The sequence below is a fragment of the Dreissena polymorpha genome, chromosome 16, assembly GCF_020536995.1.
Source record: "Dreissena polymorpha isolate Duluth1 chromosome 16, UMN_Dpol_1.0, whole genome shotgun sequence".
NCBI classification, from domain to species: domain Eukaryota; kingdom Metazoa; phylum Mollusca; class Bivalvia; order Myida; family Dreissenidae; genus Dreissena; species Dreissena polymorpha.
The window spans coordinates 46,837,662-46,857,235 of record NC_068370.1 but is presented as its reverse complement, the minus strand read 5'-3'; the positions used below and the strand labels follow the sequence as shown (position 1 = coordinate 46,857,235).

At 34.9% G+C, this 19,574-nt stretch overlaps 1 protein-coding gene across 1 annotated transcript in view; it reads left to right on the top strand.

The window, feature by feature from the left end:
* The window catches only part of LOC127861822 (uncharacterized), a 37,164-nt gene extending 26,458 nt beyond the window's left edge, over positions 1 to 10,706 (top strand). The window contains exons 14-24 of the mRNA XM_052400500.1: positions 2,095 to 2,221; positions 2,551 to 2,629; positions 4,087 to 4,214; positions 4,955 to 5,045; positions 5,383 to 5,495; positions 6,448 to 6,531; positions 7,616 to 7,699; positions 8,479 to 8,594; positions 9,084 to 9,221; positions 9,661 to 9,840; positions 10,455 to 10,706. Of these exons, the coding sequence (XP_052256460.1) occupies positions 2,095 to 2,221; positions 2,551 to 2,629; positions 4,087 to 4,214; positions 4,955 to 5,045; positions 5,383 to 5,495; positions 6,448 to 6,531; positions 7,616 to 7,699; positions 8,479 to 8,594; positions 9,084 to 9,221; positions 9,661 to 9,840; positions 10,455 to 10,551 (1,237 nt within the window). The 3' untranslated portion in view covers positions 10,552 to 10,706. The remainder of the gene's footprint in view (positions 1 to 2,094; positions 2,222 to 2,550; positions 2,630 to 4,086; positions 4,215 to 4,954; positions 5,046 to 5,382; positions 5,496 to 6,447; positions 6,532 to 7,615; positions 7,700 to 8,478; positions 8,595 to 9,083; positions 9,222 to 9,660; positions 9,841 to 10,454) is intronic.
* The last annotated feature ends 8,868 nt before the right edge of the window (positions 10,707 to 19,574 follow it).

Here is a 19,574-nt window from a genome sequence, read left to right as displayed (position 1 = left end):
ATTCGGCATAACCAGTAAAAAGAGCACTATCGTGTTCAAAGTACATGTATCTGTATAATTATGCTATGTAAAAGTTAAGTTCGTCTTTGATAAATCTAAAATGATTATTTGGTTTCCTTAAATACAAGTATAAAGTATTGTTTTGTGGATCCCAATATACTCGCATACGCTATTTTGTTGGGGATGCCAGACTTTGAAACTAGTATAACGCATTGCTATGTTAGGACGATGATGCAATTTAGATGCAATCTTGGAAAACGGGGCTAAATGCATATGCGTAAGGTGTCGTCCCATATTAGCATCTGCAGTTCGCAGGAGACATGTTTCGCTTTTATGGAATTTTTCGTTAAAAGGAGGTCTCTTCTCAACGAAAATCTCGTCTAGGCATGGGTTCATCTGGGAAGATACTTTAAGCAAATGCATTTAGCCCCGGTTTCAGAGAGCGCGACTCATTTGTTTTGAATAAGTGAAACAAGGAAATATAGACAATGTAATTTAGGTTTTTATAGTTTATTGTCATCTGTACTATGGTCAAGCAGATAAGACAATCTAAAGTAAAATTTTTGTTTAAAACAATTGCTGGCCCCCATTAGGGAACAACTTAGACCTAAGAATGTCACTTTTTGCTTTGACCATCTTATCATGCCGGCTCATCTGCACCAGCTTCTAAGGGCCTGAATGGATCCCGAATGGTCTCGTTCTTCCACATCCCCGAGTATCAACATTCGTCGTTTATTTCTCATTCCGCGTAGTTAACTCGTAGTCCGTAACTCTGTGGGTGTGTTAGTCACTCATGAGATCTTCCGGTACTTCAACGCTGCTGCGAATCATGCTATCGGTGAGCGCGTGTCTCAAAAGCTCCACTTCCGTCGCCTTCTGTGAGGCGTAATCGTAGTACATGTTCCGGATGCCCTCTATGACTGCAAGGCGCATGCGCAGCGGATACCGGAAGGCTTTCATGTTGGAATCTCTTGCGACTGTGTAGCGGTAGTGGCAGTTTGCCAACTTCTCGTTCAGAACGATTATTTGTTCGCAAGCGCGTTCGAACTTCCGCTCGGTGAGTTCCAGTGTCGTCAGCAACTCCTCGAATGTCTGCTGCTCTCGAACGTTCTTGGTCGCCATGTTGAACAGTTCTGTTGTCAGATTTTGTGTAGTTTGAATTATGTAATTGCGTGTCTTTTATAGTTACATTATGTGTTTTTATTGTAATGTAAATTTTAACAAAAACATATTTTCGTTTGAAAGCGATACGAAGAAAGTTGTGCCGACATTCTATCGCAAAATTCTAAAGAAAACATCGCCATGTTATTTTTCCATCTTTTGATGTTTTTCACACTTCTTTATGGGTTTTCACACGTCTGTGTGGGGCTTTACACTTTCCAGCATTGAGAGGACTGCAGCGCGTTGCTCAAACGCGATAAAATAAGTTAAGAATCCATCTAAAATATGAAATTTATAGAAGTGTTTTCTTAACAAATTCTGTAAAGAAGACCTAAGTTTACTTATGACAACAACTACCGGTAATTCAAAAAATTATAGATACATATTTTTGATGACGCTTAAGTTACATTTTTAAGGATGTTTAATACGTTTACAAGATGCAATTATAATTTCACACATTTAATAAAATTTGTAAATAATTTAAATTTCAAATCCAGTCAATTATACTTAAAACGCAAGAATTGCTAGAAAATAAATTAAAAAAATGAGTTACAAAAATAGAGTTCAAATACGAAACAAAAGTATTACAAATCTAATGTTATTTTTACATTATCATAACCCCGTATTCCAAGACGGGTCATCATATTTTCACAAGTCCATATTGATAAACGATGCCAAACCAAAAGCGTTCGTTAGTTTGACAAGTTGTCTTTTCTAGTTTCTTTAAAATATGTAAAGGGCATTAAGCGTATTATAAGTCAGATCATGGAAAAATATTTATTTATTTATATTTTGTTTACAAAAATTTTTTATTCTAAATCAATTCACGATTGTACTGAAAAAGGATTATCTTGTTTTGCAAAACAATTCTTTATAATACCTCAACGACCCTGCATTTACTATGTCGAATGTAAATAACCTTTTTTTCTTCAGGATATTGTTTTCTGCTCCATTCTCGTGTGGCGCCTATTTCTGTCTTTGGTACGTCCCGAATTTCTCCGTGGAGGGAAAGTTCGCCTGGTACTTCTGCTTCTACTGCAGCTTTCAGATGTTCCTGTCGGTAATACTTCAATTATTACTTAATGCAACTATTTCTACTATTACTACTAATATTTCTAATGACAATATGTTGAAAATGTTGTTTTGTTGGTGTTGTTTATTAGTTCTGCCATAGTTATACGTAAGTTGTGTATGATGATGCTGCTGCTGCTGATGTTGATGCTGCTGATGATGATTATGATGATGATGAGGAAGAGGAGGAGGAAGAAGAAAAATAAGAAGAAGTAGAAGAAAAAGAAGAAGAAGAAGATGATGATGAATCATTCTTAGAAATTCATGACAGCATGCCAGCGTATACCATTGATTGTGTCATTCTGATGCGGGTTGTAGGGTCTCCACGTTCCGTACACATCTATGACGATGACAGTGACGTCATCACAAAAAGACAGGGATTCAGTGACAGCATATCGTACGTGTATTTATTACATTTCATTCACAGAATGAGTGATTGTGATATGTTATGAAACTATATCGCCAAAATACCCATGTAAAATGTCTGTTCAATTAAAAATGTCGTATACGTATTAAATCAACACTGGCTTACTAAGGATGATGAAATCCCTTTTCCCTAAATATAATCATCAGTTTTATCTAATGTGTTGCTAATTAAATCTCTTGATTTCGACATATTACTCCAATAAGAAATTACAATTTTATGTATTACACTTAATCCAAGACGAAAAGTATCACCCATTATTATACTAATCAGTTTTATCTTTGATTTGGCTGGTGGTATTTAGTGATTTCGATATATTACTTTACTAAAATATCAATTAAATCCATCACAATGTATTTATTTGAAACAAAAACAAACTCTTCTTAAACTATAACTCAATTAATCAATTTTCTCTTACATTTTGGGAAAATTTAAATCTATTGATTTCCACATATATCTCAAACAAAGAATATGAGGTATATACGTGTATATGTAAATCACTTTTTTAAAATGTTTATGTATTGAAGACGATGTACATAAGAATAAGTCTAATAACATGTTCTGGTGTGTTATGTTTAACTCACAGTATTCTTATGATGTCGAGTCCGAATTTAAAATTTCAAAATTTACAAATAATCGACATTTCTTATAAAAAGTTTGCAAGATGCGACGTTGTTCGCTGTTGTGAAACAAAAGATTCCGGCATTATTTTTTATCGAGTGCATTGGTATACAATATATCATAATCAATTAAGCTCTACTGGTTTAGTGCATATTTCCACCACGACATCAAACTTTGCATATTTAAAACGTTGGTTCATTTTTCTTTAGTTAAAATTACAGACGATTTCCTTGACAACACTGACACATTTTCATCTTGACCTGATGTCTGAACTAGTTCAATGTTAAATCAATTTGTGTTGTCTCCTAAAGCCTTTAATTAAATTAGTGTTACCCCGAGGAATCAATGTACCACGCTTTGATGCCATGCATTGTGTCTATGAAAAAAATCGCTTAATCGTATCATGTGTATTCGATGTTTGTCATTGGAAACACCGTTCATGTTAACATTCCAATTAAAAAATGCATGCTATGCACAAATGTAATTGTTTTTATAAAAGTCTATAAATTTCACGGTGCTCAAGAAATGATAACATCGTGTCCATGGCAGTGTATCAGTTTCAGAACTCTGCACATCATCTATCTTTAAACAATAATAAAGACGCATACATTTGAGAAGATACAATGTAACAATTTAAGTCTTGCAAGTCTATAACGGTTTCAGATTTTACCACCATGCCCCTTTAAAAACCACAGTAGAGAATTCCGTTTTCTGAGTCGACGTTTTTTTTTAAAAACTGGGACGACACTGTAAGCACATGTATTAAGCCCTGTTTTCCCAGAGCGTGGTTCATTTGTTTGTGTTCATAGGCATGGTGTTGGAGGCGGTGGGAGTGCTGGTAGCCGTACTGGTGCAGGGACAGCTGGTCGCCAAGTACCGGAAAACCGGGGACTGCGGAGAGGCAGGGGAAATCACTGAACAGATGCTAAAAGATGAGGTCGATAAAAGATTTCCCTTTCTTTGGAAACAATATTTTAGCTTCATTAATAAAACCGCTAACCGCTTTTGCCAGTATTTGGATATAGGTTGCTCCAACTTTCTATTTGTTTAAGGTTTTCTAAGGATTTTAGGTAATCGATGGGATTATTTACCCAGGCAGGCAGTGAAATATACACGCATGAGTGTTCAACACTATCATTGATTGTTGCTATGTGTTAATATTTAGTAACACGTTTATGTTCCTGCTTGGAAACTTAAGCAACTGTGTTTATCGCCAATAGTTATACGATTAGCATAATGTTTATGACTCAACATATGCTGATAAAGTAAGTAATCAATGTATAAGACATATATAAGAACAAATAGAACAATGGTATTTTGATATTATATGAAAAGATTTGCAAAAAAATAAACGACTTAAGCCGGATTCCAATGAAGCCTACTTTTCTGCAAAAATTTCACCTTGCTGAAATGCGCTCTGAGCTCGGGTACTATAACTGTTTCCTTCTATCCGAAAATCGGTACCGTTTTGGGGAAAAGCACGCGCAAAATTCTTCTTGGTCCTTAGAAAAAAAAGGCTTTATAACTTATATTTTGCATTTGTTCTTTTCGAATGCTTCTCGAAGGCAGTATTTTTACTGCGCGAACCCAGTGCGCATTTCAGCAAAATATAATCTGCGTTAAAACAGTAGGCTTCTAAGAAAAGCGGGTAGACAAATGAATGTGTTATTTAAACAGAAGTGGTCGTACGTGCTGGGCGCCATTATCGTGGTGTCCGCCTACCTGCTGTGCGCATGTACCGTGTTCTTTGGCTCCAAAGAGAAGCCAGGTCAGTGACGTCATTCTAAAACTGGTTCGATTTAAAATCAATAAATTGTAAATCGTTTCACTTCATGACAGACTGCATTTTACTCTTCATTAGTAATATAATTAATTTTTTATTGTGTTTATATGTAATTATGGAGTCGTGAATTGAGCGAAATACATGTATAATAGATTTTTGGAATCGCTATTTTGAGCTATTTGACCCTTTTAAAATATTGTATGGTATACATTGATTAGGGCGTCATGTTACAGTAACATGTCGAACACGATTACACAGTCACTTAATTATTGCATGTAACTACATTTGTATATATTTCCCTTTATTTTACTATGCCTCGCAGGTTTCACGACTGCTGAGACGAGCGGTTTCTTCTCTGGAGCTCGTCAAGTCATCACATTCAAACCGTACATGCTTCTGTGTGCGAGCTTCATGTTTCAGTCACTGGCCATTGCCGTAAGTTGCCCCACTCCTTAGCTGTAACGAGTACACGAGTACATCTCACGTCCCGCTCCTCCCAAAAAATCTTGTCTGTCAGGCTAGCGCAGTGGTTTGTGTACTTGCTTCTCACTTAGGCGAACCGGGTTCTACTCCCGTTCCAAGCAGCATGGGGGTTTGGTTGGTGGTCATCATGCCGAGCAAGTGGGGTTTCCTCCCGGTACTTCGGCGTCCCCCTACAAAACAAGACCACACCAAAATTGGAAAATCTTTCAGAAACAACAAAATTGCTAGATATTGCAGCTATAATCAAACATTCGTCCGAATTATGAGAAATTGTATGTTACTTAGGTAGGAGTCTTTTGACACACGTCGGGTCCACACATAATGAAGCCTCTGGCTCGGAAAGGACCACAAAAACTACGAAATACACACACACACCCTTTAATGTATTGCTGATGTGAGACGGACTAACGAGCTGTGCAAATCCGATGATGTACATGTACGCTGGTGCTTAAAATGTTTGCATCTTCTAAAATTGAATCTTATGGTTGTAATTACCCTCTTTAGATACCCTCTATTCCGCTCGAGTTAAATTTGATCATCATATTATATAATGTACACTAGCATTAAATCATTGAATGATGCGTGGTTACTACTACAAACAACTCTATCTTCTGTTTACAAATTCTTTAAAATAGAGCAGCGTTCTTTGAAAACTGGGCATAACGCATGTGCGTAAAGTGTCATCCCAGATTTGCCTGTGCAGTCTGCACAGGCTAATTAGGGAAGACACTTTCCGCTTGTATGGTAGTATCAATAGTATAAGAGGAAGATGTCTTGTCTCGAAATCAGAAAACTACATTCAACTTCATGTGTTTCGACGCGTTCAGTGACGAGATGCGACGTGTTGTAATCTTACTGTCAAGAACTTTTGCACACCTGTACTACTGGGTAGTTGTTGTTTCAGATTGTGCAAGGTAACCTGGCCCTGTACTGCACGCACGCGGTGGACATGTCTGACCAGTTCTCCACCATCATCCTCGTACTTCTGGTAGGTCGCTCACACATGCATTCATATGCTCGCTTAGCAAACAGAGAAAAACATGTGTTTTTTTCCATTAACATCTTCAACAATTAAGCGTAAGGCAGGTCGACTTAACTGTTTGTCGTTAACCGTTTTTTTGAAACATAAATTATTTCCTACTAAAGTATCAGCCTCGCTTTAGGAAAACGGGGCTTAATACACGTGCGTAAAGAGTCATTCCAGATTAGCCTGTGCAGTCCGCACATGCTAATCAGGGACAGAACCTACCGTTTTAATTTATTTTTTCGTTTAATTAAGGTCTCTTCTAAACGAATATCCAGTTCTTGCGGAAAGTGTCGTCTCTTATTAGCATGTGCGGACTACAGAGGCTAATCTGGGACTAAACTCTACAAACATGCATTAAGCCCAGTTTTCCCAAACCGAGGCTCAAACATATTCATAAATAGCGCCAATCCTGGATTGTCTGAGCTGGTATTCCCACTTTCCTTAATAAGACACACTTTTACAACATAAAGAGACCGGTATTTTCTTTAAATTATAGAATCAAACGTGCGTTCTTTTTTGTTTATTCTATTGATCTTGCTACGATTTTTGATTAACAATGTATTTTAAGGTGATCAATGAGGGCCTACGCTTTCAAAAAGAACTGTGCGCTGTTATAAAATCCTGTTCAATTAATGAAGCTGAATTGTAAAAAAAACATCATCGAGGTTCTTGTGTGTTTTTTATTTTGTAGATATTCATGCATGATACAAAGAAGTACATAACAAAAGAATGCAATTCTATATTTATTATATCCACTGCAATCTATCCAATATTAATGACGGATATAAATAAAATTGTTAAATTAAGTTTCGCTAAAGATATTGTGGATAGGGAAGTTTAGGTACACTCTATGCAAAATAGGATAAAAAGTCACAAAAATTATCATTCGCCTATATATCGATTTTGGAATTTCCGAATTTCTGAACTCATTATTCATTGATCACGTTTTTTTGGGGTAGATCGAAATAAATTATGAACTACGACATATACCTTAACGTAAATTTTTATGAGCGCGTAAAAATGTGTTTATATACATCTTTTGCAGGTCACTGCAATTTTAGCCATGCCTTTGTGGCAAATATGCGTCGGAAAATTTGGAAAGAAGTCAACGTTTGCCGCTGGAATGATTGTACGGAATTGTCTTCACGTTATACATCGTATCATATTCTTTACTCTCGTCATACAAAAATAGTATTTGTAGACATTATACACATTTTCAGATAATAGTGACACACATGTTTGAACTATAATACGAATACAGATTGCCCATTCAATCCGTTTGTTTTCAAAACTAATTATAAAAGTACATTGAAGATTTTTTTTCTAGCATAATATATTGCATTTTAATATTCTGCAACGATATCTATGCATACGACACACACTACTTACATGGTACATTGACATGTGTTGGATATATCGTCCTATAAGCAAGAGCTTTTTGTATCTTGTTACATCTATGTTACCAGACCACATATAGCGCTGACATTTTGGCTATTGCTATAACGAATTGATTTTTGTATGTGTTAACAATATTTTTTCGAAATATTGTACGAAATATTCGTTGATATTGTGTGTTTATGGGCTTTATGTGTTTTATATTCGTAATGTATTTTGACCCCGCCGTCACCGTGACATAGACAGAATTAAATCGAATGGGGATTAATTTTTAGTTCCAAACTGCGGTGTATTGAGAACATCAACATTTTTTTTTACGATGCAATATTGAGTATTTTTGTTACATCATTTTTTGGATAATCTTGTTATCGACTTTTTATGCTCATTTTAAAAATAAAAACAGCAATAGATGGAAATTATTTAAGAAGTAAGTGATATATATTTGGTTGATTAATTATGCGTTGAATGATAGATGAGAAGCTAAATGCCCATAAAATTATGACCATGTTTCAGTTGTTAATACCAGCGCTGATCAGTTTGATGTATATACCAAAGGGAGACAAGTACGTTATGTACCCAGTAGTTGTGATAGCGGGCGTGGCAGTGTCAGTGGCGTTGCTGCTACCATGGTAATATAAAATAGTTAATTGACTATCTCGAGTATAAACACGTGTCTGCATATTGCTGTAAGCCTTCATTGAGTGGAGGTTAAGAAAATTACAAAAACTAAGTTCATGTATATTGAAGTCCACCAAACCGTTGGCAAATAGTAACCCATTATGCAAATTGTTCTGGTTTTATGGACACGCTTACGCAATTTAAAGCCACCAAACACTGTTGATAGAATACAAATATTAAATAAGGAAAGCCAATCTAGGAAATAAACTTTAATTTCTGAACGGCTACCTGCTTTGAAAACAGTGTGTCGTAAAGTTGATTTACAAACATGTTATGAACAAGCATCCGCACGCATAACATGTACTAACAATTGTAAATATAGAAATAATGAAATTCCAGAAACATTTTCAGGTTAGAAATTCGTGTTACTATCTGAAAGTTTTTTATTTAAAAGTGTAAGAATGAACAACGTTCTAATCATGTTCCCACCTGATATCCAGGTCGATGTTACCTGACGTGATTGACGAGTTCTATCTGCAGCACGGGACCAGGAAGGAGTCCATCTTCTACTCCTTCTACGTCTTCTTCAACAAACTCTCCATGGGCGTAGGACTGGGAATCTCACAGGCCGTCCTCGGGTAATACAACACAAGTACACAGCTCTGGTATCTTAATATTATGCTGATCAAAGTTGATTCTCTTGTATTTCTCATTTCTTGTTTAAATCATACCAGCTAGACACACATCTTTCAAGTACGTTATTGAAACGCCAATAATTGGGCCCGGTTTTGAATATCAATTATATGTTCTTTATGTTTTCAAACAACCTCTCTGGGGCCATGACCAATGCACATTTTATATTGTTGGTCTGCATGCTTTTATACCGTAACGTACATAGCGTACTAGTAATCCTCTAAAACAATAGGCTTTTACAGGAACAAAATTAAGTCAAAACAAAGACCAATATAATTGCATTGCACAGAAGTTCCACTAAATATATTCCTTATGCTGTCTATACAATACAAACTGTTTCAGTTACAGGTTCACACGTGTTAAAACATATTTAATTTTAACCAGCATTGGCGGCTATAAAACCGGCGAATGCGTGCAGCCGAGCTCAGTTGGGCTGGCCCTTAAGATGCTCATGGTCCCGGGCCCCGTCGTGATGACCTTGGTCGCCCTCGTTGCCCTCTGGTTTTACCCCATCGACGAGAGTCGGCGTCGGCACATCAAGGACGAGATTAAACGACGGATCGAGTGAGTAAAACATGTTTGGGTTAAAAATGTTTGTTGTTTTTTTCGATCATACGGCCAAAAAGTATACATACTGAGACCACTAAACGGGTTATATAAAAGTGTATGAATTTACTAAACAAATACAAAGGGTCACGTTGAAAATATCAAAAGCGCCCGCCTGCTATTTGGAATACAACAGTTTGGTTGCTTGTTAAATTGACACGTGTTCATTGTAAACAGGTTTTTGGATCGAGGCAATTGCCGATCTTTACAAAGTGGTGTTACTTATATAAACTATTTTGGATCTTAAAGAGTTGAATGTTTTAGTCATTTTTAAATCTTTACTCGAACACAAACAAAAACGCATAAATATATTTAATCAAATTTTATTTGTCAAAAAACTTTATTTGATTTTTTTCTACAACCTACATAATCATCGCGGACATGAAGTTCACGTGTGGTTCACGTATATGTTCAGAAATTTTATAGTTGTGTACATATATTCTACATGTATTTATAATAATAATAAAAACTACGTATTTTTAATATTAATATAACTGCATTCGGTCCACATTTACCAGGTCATATAATAATGTGCACACTACAGTTGTCATATATTTGTTGTGTTAATGTAGGTCTAGATCCAGCACGTTAATCAAGCCACAGTCCAATACACACCAGGAATATGCCAGTGTTAGTTACCGGAGCATTACAGAGAGTTCAGGAGTATAAAATACCCAATCATCCAAGTTCCGGCGTAAAGAACACTTATCAACCATATTGGCAAATACTTTGATACTAGTATTGAAAAAATAATAATTACTGTGCAAATATTCGATAATTTACATACTAAAAATGTGACATTTAGACACTTGTGTACAGATTTTTATGCTCCCCCCAAAAAAATTTGGGGGGAGCATATAGTGCCGCTTCGTCTGTCCGTGTGTCTGTGTGTCCGTGTGTCCGTTTTTCCGTGTGTCCGTCCGTCCGTGCACAATTTTTGTCCGGGTTATTTCTCAGCAACTAATGACCAGAATTCAATGGAACTTTATGGGAAGCTTCACTACCAAGAGATGTGCATATTATCAGCGGGTTCTGGTCGGATGATTTTTCACAGAGTTATGGCCCTTTGAAATTTTCCATTAACTGTACATATAGTGCAATTCTTGTCCGGGCTATTTCTCAGCAACTAATGACCGGAATTCAATGAAACTTTATGGGAAGCTTCACTACCAAGAGGAGATGTGCATATTATCAGCGGGTTCTGGTCGGATGATTTTTCACAGAGTTATGGCCCTTTGAAATTTTCCATTGTACATATAGTGCAATTCTTGTCCGGGCTATTTCTCAGCAACTAATGACCGGAATTCAATAAAACTTTATGGGAAGCTTCACTACCAAGAGATTTTCATATTATCAGCCGGTTTTCGTCGGATGATTTTTCACACAGTTATGGCCCTTTGAAATTTTCCATTGCACATATAGTGCAATTCTTGTCCGAGCTATTTCTCAGCAACTTATTACGGGAATTCAATGAAACTTTATGGGAAACTTCACTACCAACAGAAGATGTGCATATTATCAGCCGGTTATGGTCGGATGATTTTTCACAGAGTTATGGCCCTTTGAAATTTTCTATAAACTGTACATATAGTGCAATTCTTGTCCGGGCTATTTCTCCCCAACTACTGAGTGGAATTCAACGAAGCTTTATGGGAAGCTTAACTACCTTGAGGAGATGCGCATGTTATTTGTGGGTTTTGGTTAGATGATTTTTTAGAGAGTTATGGCCCTTTGAAATTTTTAAGTTGCTAAACCATCCATCGTATTATTTTGTCCAAAGTTATGCCCCTCAAGACGTTTCCTTTTATCTGAATATATAGTGCAATATTGTGACAAAAAAACCTTTGGGGAGCATCACCCGTCTCAGACGGTTTCTTGTTTAATTATGTTATTAAAAGAATTTACATTAAAAATGTATTTTTTGACTGACTAAGGTTGATAATTATCCATGTTTTACTGATATTTTAAGCATTCCCCTTAGCCTGGAGTGTTACTGGATGTTAATCATGAATCACGTACAATTTAAAGACAAAATCTAGCTTTTGACAGGCACGACACCTTTTGTATTAAAAAGCGATCACAATATCAAACACGAATTTGTTACAAGTATTATAAGAATTGAAGTTAATTTGTTTTTTAAACAAGGTTCTAAAACATTAACAATTTCTTCGGTAAAAATATTAATTTACACGTTTACAAAACGTGGTGGTTGTGGTGGTGGTAATGATGTAGTATTCATAAAAACGTACTTTGGTGTTGAACATCAAACTTGAGGTGACACCAAAGTGCGATACTACATGGAATTAAGGTCACAAGAAATGCTCGCTTCTACTTATATGGAAAATACAATGGATAAGAAGGTCGGTAAAATTTGTTTTCCTTAACCTTTACTACAGATGAGTAATTTTCACTACAATACTGATAATAAATGATTGAAATCTTGTATCTTATTAACAAAGGAATAAATACATAGATTAATTAATATTAATTTGCCTTGAGCCAGGATTATTCACTTGTAATAATTTACGCAGAAATATTGTAGGAGCGAGTGTTGTTGACTATGTTATTTCTAACTATGAATTTTATGACAAATTTGTTAACATGAAGATTCGTGAACTAAGTGAATTGTCGGATCACTGTGCAATTGAATTTTCATTAAAATTATTTAATAACGATCTATCTTTAAACAATAAATATGATCGTATCAATTGGAACACAGCGAGTAGTAGTTAAGATACCTTATTTAATTTATTACAAAACGAATCTCACAAATTTGACCTACTTACACAGTCGTTGGTTAACGGTTTTCTGGATTTGGATTCATGTATTAATGACCTGTCGTCTTTAATTTATCGGTTATCATTTAGTGTCCACGGCAAACGACGCTGTAGTATGAATAAAGGTAAATATGTGATTAATTTGGATAGGCCGCATTGGTTTAAAGCTGCTTGTAAACAAGCTAAAGATATATTTTATAGATCGAAACAATTATTTTATAACCAGCCAAACGATACAACGCGTTAAAAAATTTTAGAAGCTAGGCGGTCATACTGTGTTTGCAAGAGAAAAGCTTAATATAATTACAATAACATAGAGCAACATCGTCTCAAAGATATGAGTAGATCCGATTCCCGAAAATTTTGGAAATACATTAAGAAATTCAAAGGCGGTAATAAAAATCAAGCCAATATAAATGTAAATGATTTTTTAAATCACTTAAAACAAATGTCTGCAACGCCGAACGAAAACTGTTTTAGAAATTGCAATTATTCAGATTCAGCTGACGGCATAAATATTGACTCGCTCGATGATGCATTTACGACCGATGAAATTATTAAAACGATATCTTCGATGTCCCGAAATAAAAGCGCTGATTTGGACGGTAACGTTGCGGGCTTTTTCATTGATTGTTAAGAATGTATTGCCCCATTCCTAGTTAAAATATTCAATTACTTATTTGATAACTGCGTGTATCCTGAGTCCTGGACTAAAGGCTTAATTGTCCCATTGTTCAAAAATGGTGATAAATCTAATCCGGCAAATTATAGAGGGATAACTTTAGTCAATATTCTGGCTAAAATATTTTCTTTAACGCTGCGCAACCGTCTAAATAGTTGGTGCGAGAACGAATCAATTTTAAATGAATGTCAATTTGGTTTTAGAAATAATCGTAGCACGGCTGACTGTATTTTTATTCTACATAGTACTATTCAGAAGGTTTTAGCAAATAATTTAAAACTATGTTGTGCCTTTGTAGACTATGAAAAGGCATTTGATGCTGTCATTTATGATGCCCTATGTATTAAACTTGTAAACTCTCGTATCAGCTGTAAAATGCTTAATATGCTAAAATCCATATATGCAAATGTGAAATCTTGTATAAAGTGTCCAAGTTTAATGTCATACTCAGAATTCTTTGATGTATCATTAGGAGTCAAAAAAGGTGAGCCTTTGTCACCTCTTTTGTTTATTATGTTTATCAATGATATTGGTGAGCATTTGAGTTCTACAAACCTATGTACTAATGATGTTGATGTGTTATCTATTTTTATGTTAATGTTTGCCGATGACATTGCATTTTTTTCAACTGATCCCCATAGCCTACAACACCAATTAAATTGTATAAATGAATATTCTAAGAAGTGGGGTCTCAAGGTAAATGTCGGGAAAACTAAGGTATGCATTTTTCAAAAGTATAAATTTAGAAATATTCACGAATGGGAACTCAACGGCGACAAAATTGAAATAGTAGATGTTTTTACGTACCTCGGTATTAATTTTTTCTATAACGGCTAACTTAAACGTGCAGTTGAATCACTAAATGAGCAGGCTCTCAAAGCATATAATAACCTTAGTTCAATATTTAGTAGAATCAAATTAGATATTAATACTAAATTGTTACTGTTTGACTCAATGGTAGCACCAATTATCACGTATGGATGCGAAGTCTGGGGAATTTACGATATGCCAGAGGTTGATAAATTGCATTTAAAATTCTTTAAACAAATACTTGGGGTTCGTCAACAAACATCTAATGCTGCTGTACTAGGTGAACTTAGTCGCTTCCCGTTGTCTACCATTTGCAAAGAACGAGCCCTTAACAATTGGTGTAAAATCATGAGATCACAGAATACTTTAATAAATAGAGTTTTTAATACATTAACTACTGACGATGCATGCATGAATATTGATAGAAAACTGTGCTGGCAAAATGCTGTTAAAACTACACTTGATGATCTTGGTTATAGTAATTTATGGTTGCACCCGTATCACGAAATCGATTATATTTGTATGCTAAAACAAAGAGTCCGTGATGTTTACACTCAAACTTGGTTTGAATGTATACAGTCTCAAAGTAAGCAAAAATACTATATCATTTTTAAAACAGAATTTTGTTTTGAAACCTACTTGAATTGTATAGATAATGAAAAGCATAGAATTGCAATGAGTAGATTCCGATTGTGTTCACATCATTTAGAAATAGAAAGAGGAAGATTTAATAATATTAACATTAATGATCGTAAGTGTAAAGTGTGTACATCTGATATGATTGAATCTGAATTTCATTTTCTTTGTATTTGTCCAAATTATAGAGAGTTAAGGTTAAAGTACAACATTAGGCTGTCATTTAACACATTGAAATATTTCGTAACAATTATGTCAACAAAGTCTGTAAAACGTATCCGTAATGTATCGAAATTTATATATTGTTAAAACGAAAAGATATCATTGATTCTTCTTTTGCTTCCTAGTTGTCTAAATTCCTTCCCATCATAAACATTGTGTGTTTTTTTTGCTACATTTTCCTGTTTGTGTGTGTGTGTGTTTTTGTATTTATTTATTTATCTATCGACGTTATTTGTATGCTACGATTTACTTTCCTATTTGTGTGGTATAATAATACTAATAATAACCAATATTGCATACAATAATTCTCTGTATAGCCAAACTTCATCTCACTGTGTACGTGTATATGTATTTATCACATGATTTATTTTGCCAAAAGCATTTAATGCTGGTTATGCGAATAAATAAACCATAAACCATTAATAAATTAAAAACAATAAATAAATAAATTAATAAGATCGTGACTGAGTAGGTGTGTGAATATATGGTTTGTTTGAGGGTGTGTTCGGGCATTTGGTAGGTGTGTAAGTAGGCAAATAAATAACGTGAAAAGTCCAAGAATGAATTTAATTTGTAAAGCTTCAAAATTTATTCCCCAAAAATAAAAAAAGGGTTGGGTCCCGCTATATTAGCCGGGCTACTACCAGACGCCTGTTCACGGGCGCGATCCCACTACTGCTCGACACGGGAACTTTTGCCTGCTGTGTTTCCACCCTGGGCCGGTACGTTCCTCCTTAGTCAACCTGGAGTCCCCGGGTTCCCCCGAGGGTCCCATATTGATGCCGAGCTTAGTGCGGACGCCCGATCGACACAAACGGACCTGACAGTAGGGTTCCCGGCCTCAAACCGTCCCCAGACCCCGGCCTCCAAGTAGCTGGATTACAGGAGCTCGCCACAACTCCCGGCCGAGAAACGAACTGGATAATTGAGATTTTATCAATTGCATTTGGAGATGAAACTTTTTTGTCTTTCAATATTTACACATTCAATGATATTGTTTTTAGTTTATTGTAGATTTTGTTTTGCTTTAATATGGATAGTTTAAAACTGAAAAGAGAACAGTCGGTGGTAATTGCCGACGTGGCGTATATCGTCACCACTTTGTGAGCACAATTTTAACTGAACACCTGATTATTTTACGCATGTCAGTGCACATAGCCCGGGGATAACATGATTTCATTTGTATATACTTGACGACTTTACGAGTATAATAAAAAACTGATTTGCTTTATTATTTACAGTAAAATAAAAACAAATACATTCATTCATTTGATTAATTGATCTTTATAATTTTATTTTTCAAAAGTTTCAGGTCCATAAATGATAAGCTTTAATGCAATCATAATCAATCACGTCAAATTTTAAGACACAATAAAGATTATGTATGACAAGACATATTTGGATAAAATCATTTACAACAACAAAAACTTATGTCGTAAAAGTATTATAAAATTGAAGTTCATCTGTATTTTTCAAGTTTAATTAAATGTACAAATACTTACTATGCAAATAGTAATGTGCAAATAATAGATCTATGTTCGTACATCGTCGCTGCCCACGGCAGATGTGGCTACATTATAAATTATAGAGATCAAGAAGCATTTCATATTTGTGTAAACATGCATGTACATTGTACAATGCATTAATGAACATAAATTTAAGAGCCTTTGTCTTTTAAAAATCTATGTGACCAATCTTACCGATTGAAAATCTTACGATTTCATCTACATATGTGAGATTTCGATAAGTTCTAAATAGCAGAATTCTTCAACCTTCCTAAATATAGTTTTCTTTATCCTTGAACAATATTTAAAAATATACATTAAGTTTTGATCTAAATTAAAAATTAAGCACTACCGTCAAGTTATATTCAACGATATACAGCTAAAATGTAAATTTCGGGACATAACTTTCACAGTCAGGTTGATAAGATTAAAAGATTATCAAGCAAAAGAAACCATAAAGTTATCATTAGAATTTAATTAAAACAAGATCAATATTACATACGTTTCTACAAATCCGAAATAGTGAGTTCGTGTTAAAGTTCGACATTATATATGTATGTTTATATTATCATATAATAATTTCATGAGAACAAATTATTATAAACCTTAAAAACATCTTTTAGGCGTTCTGTTTCTTAACAAATCTGAATATACAAAACATATCCGGAATTGACCTGAAAAGGTACTATAGCATAACTACATCCGCATTAAAGCACTTGGCATATATTTGTTATGTTCATATAATATAGGTCTATATCCAGCACGTTAATCAAGCCACAGGCGAATACACACCAGGAATATGCCAGTGTTAGTTACCGGAGCATTATAGAGAGTTCAGGAGTATAAAACATCCTATCATCCAAGTTCCGGCGTAAAGAACACTTATCAACCATATTGGCAAATACTTTGATACTAGTATTGAAAAATAATAATTAATGTCAAAAAATTCGATAATTTACATACTAAAAATGTGACATTTAGACACTTGTGTACAGATTTTTGAATTATGTTTTTTAAAGAATTTACATTAAAAATGTATTTTTTGACTGACTAAGGTTGATAATTATCCATGTTTACTGATATTTTAAGCATTCTCCTTAGCCTGGAGTGTTACTGAATGTTAATCGTGAATCACGTACAATTTAAAGACAAAATCAAGCTTTTGACAGGCACGACATATTTTATATTAAAAGGCATTCCCAATATCAAACAACTATTTGTGACAAGTATTATACGAATTGAATTTAATTTGTATTTCAAACACAGTTTTAAAACATTAACAATTTCCTCAGTACAAATGTTAATGTACACGTTTACAAAACGTGGTGGTGGTGATGTAGTATTCATAAAAACGTACTTTGGTGTTGAACCTCAAACTTGAGTTGAGACGAAAGTGCGGCACTACATGAATATAAGGTCACAAGAAATGTTTGTGTCCACTTATATGGAAAAAAAAGACTGGATTAGAAGGTCAGTAACATTTTTTTCCTTAACCTTTTCTACGGATGTGCAATTTTCCGCTCCAATACTGATGATAAATGATTAAAATATTGTATCTTATTAAAAATGAATAAATACATAGATGAATAAATATGAATACATTAACAACAATAAATAAATAAATAAATAAGATCGTGACTGAGTAGGTGTGTGGATATATGGTTTGTTTGAAGGTGTGTTCGGGCATTTGGTAAGTGTATAGGTAGGCAAATAAATAACGTGAAAATTCCAATAATTCAATTTGCTTTATATTTAAATTAATTAATTTGTAATAAAATATAAAAAAGGGTTGGGTTCCGCTATATTAGCCGGGCTACTACCAGACGCCTGTTCACGGGCGCGATCCCACTACTGCTCGACACGGGAACTTTTGCCTGCTGTGTTTCCACCCTGGGCCGTTACGTCCCTCATTAGTCAACCTGGAGTCCCGGGGTTCCCTCGAGGGTCCCATATTGATGCCGAGCTTAGTGCGGACGCCCGATCGACACAGACGGACCTGACAGTCGGGCTCCCGGCCTCAAACCGTCCCCAGACCCCGGCCTCCAAGTAGCTGGATTACAGGAGCACGCCACAACTCCCGGCCGAGAAACGATCTGAATAATTGAGATTTTATCAATTTTATTTGGAGACGAAACTTTTTTGTCTTTCAATATACACACTTTCAATGATATTATTTTTAGTCTATTGTAGACTTTGCTATGCTTTAATATGGATAGTTTAAAACTGAAAAGAGAACAGTCGGTGGTAATTGCCGACGTGGCGTATATCGTCACCACTTTGTGGGCACAATTTTAACCGAACACCTTATTATTTTACGCATGTCAGTGCACATAGCCCGGGGATAACATGATATCATGTGTGTTGACGTGGCGACTTTACGAGAAACTGTTTTGCCTTATTATTGACAGTACAAGAAAAATAAAAAACATTCATTCATTTAATTAATTGATCTTAATAATGTTATTTTTCAAAAGTTTCAGGTCCCTAAACGAGAAGCTTTAATACAATCATAATGAATCGCGTCAAATTTTAAGACAAAATAAAGATTCTGTAAGACACGACATTTTTGGATAAATACATTTACAATAATAAAAACTTATGATGTCAAAGTATTATAAAATTGAAGTTCATCTGTATTTAACACAAAGTTTTATTAAACTACTTGCTATGCAAATATTAATGTGCAAATAAAAGATCTATGTACATACATCCATCGTCGCTGCCCACGGTAGATGTGCCGTTTTTACTTCATTATACATTATAAAGATCAAGAAGCATTTCGTATTTGTGTAAACATGGGGTGCCGACGAAATGCAAAAATGCACGTAAAATGCATTAATAAACATAAAGTTAAGAGCTTTTGTCTTCAAAAAAATCTATGTGACCAATCACACCGATTGATAAATCAATGAAAACAATATTAATGTAGGTTGGGTATCAAAAATATGTATTGTAGTACATCTCTTAATAATTTTTTTTGCGTAATGATAATAAGTTTAGTGCGTGGCAAAAAGTAACCAGGTGCACTAACTTCGGAGCAAATATGACTTGGTACCATCA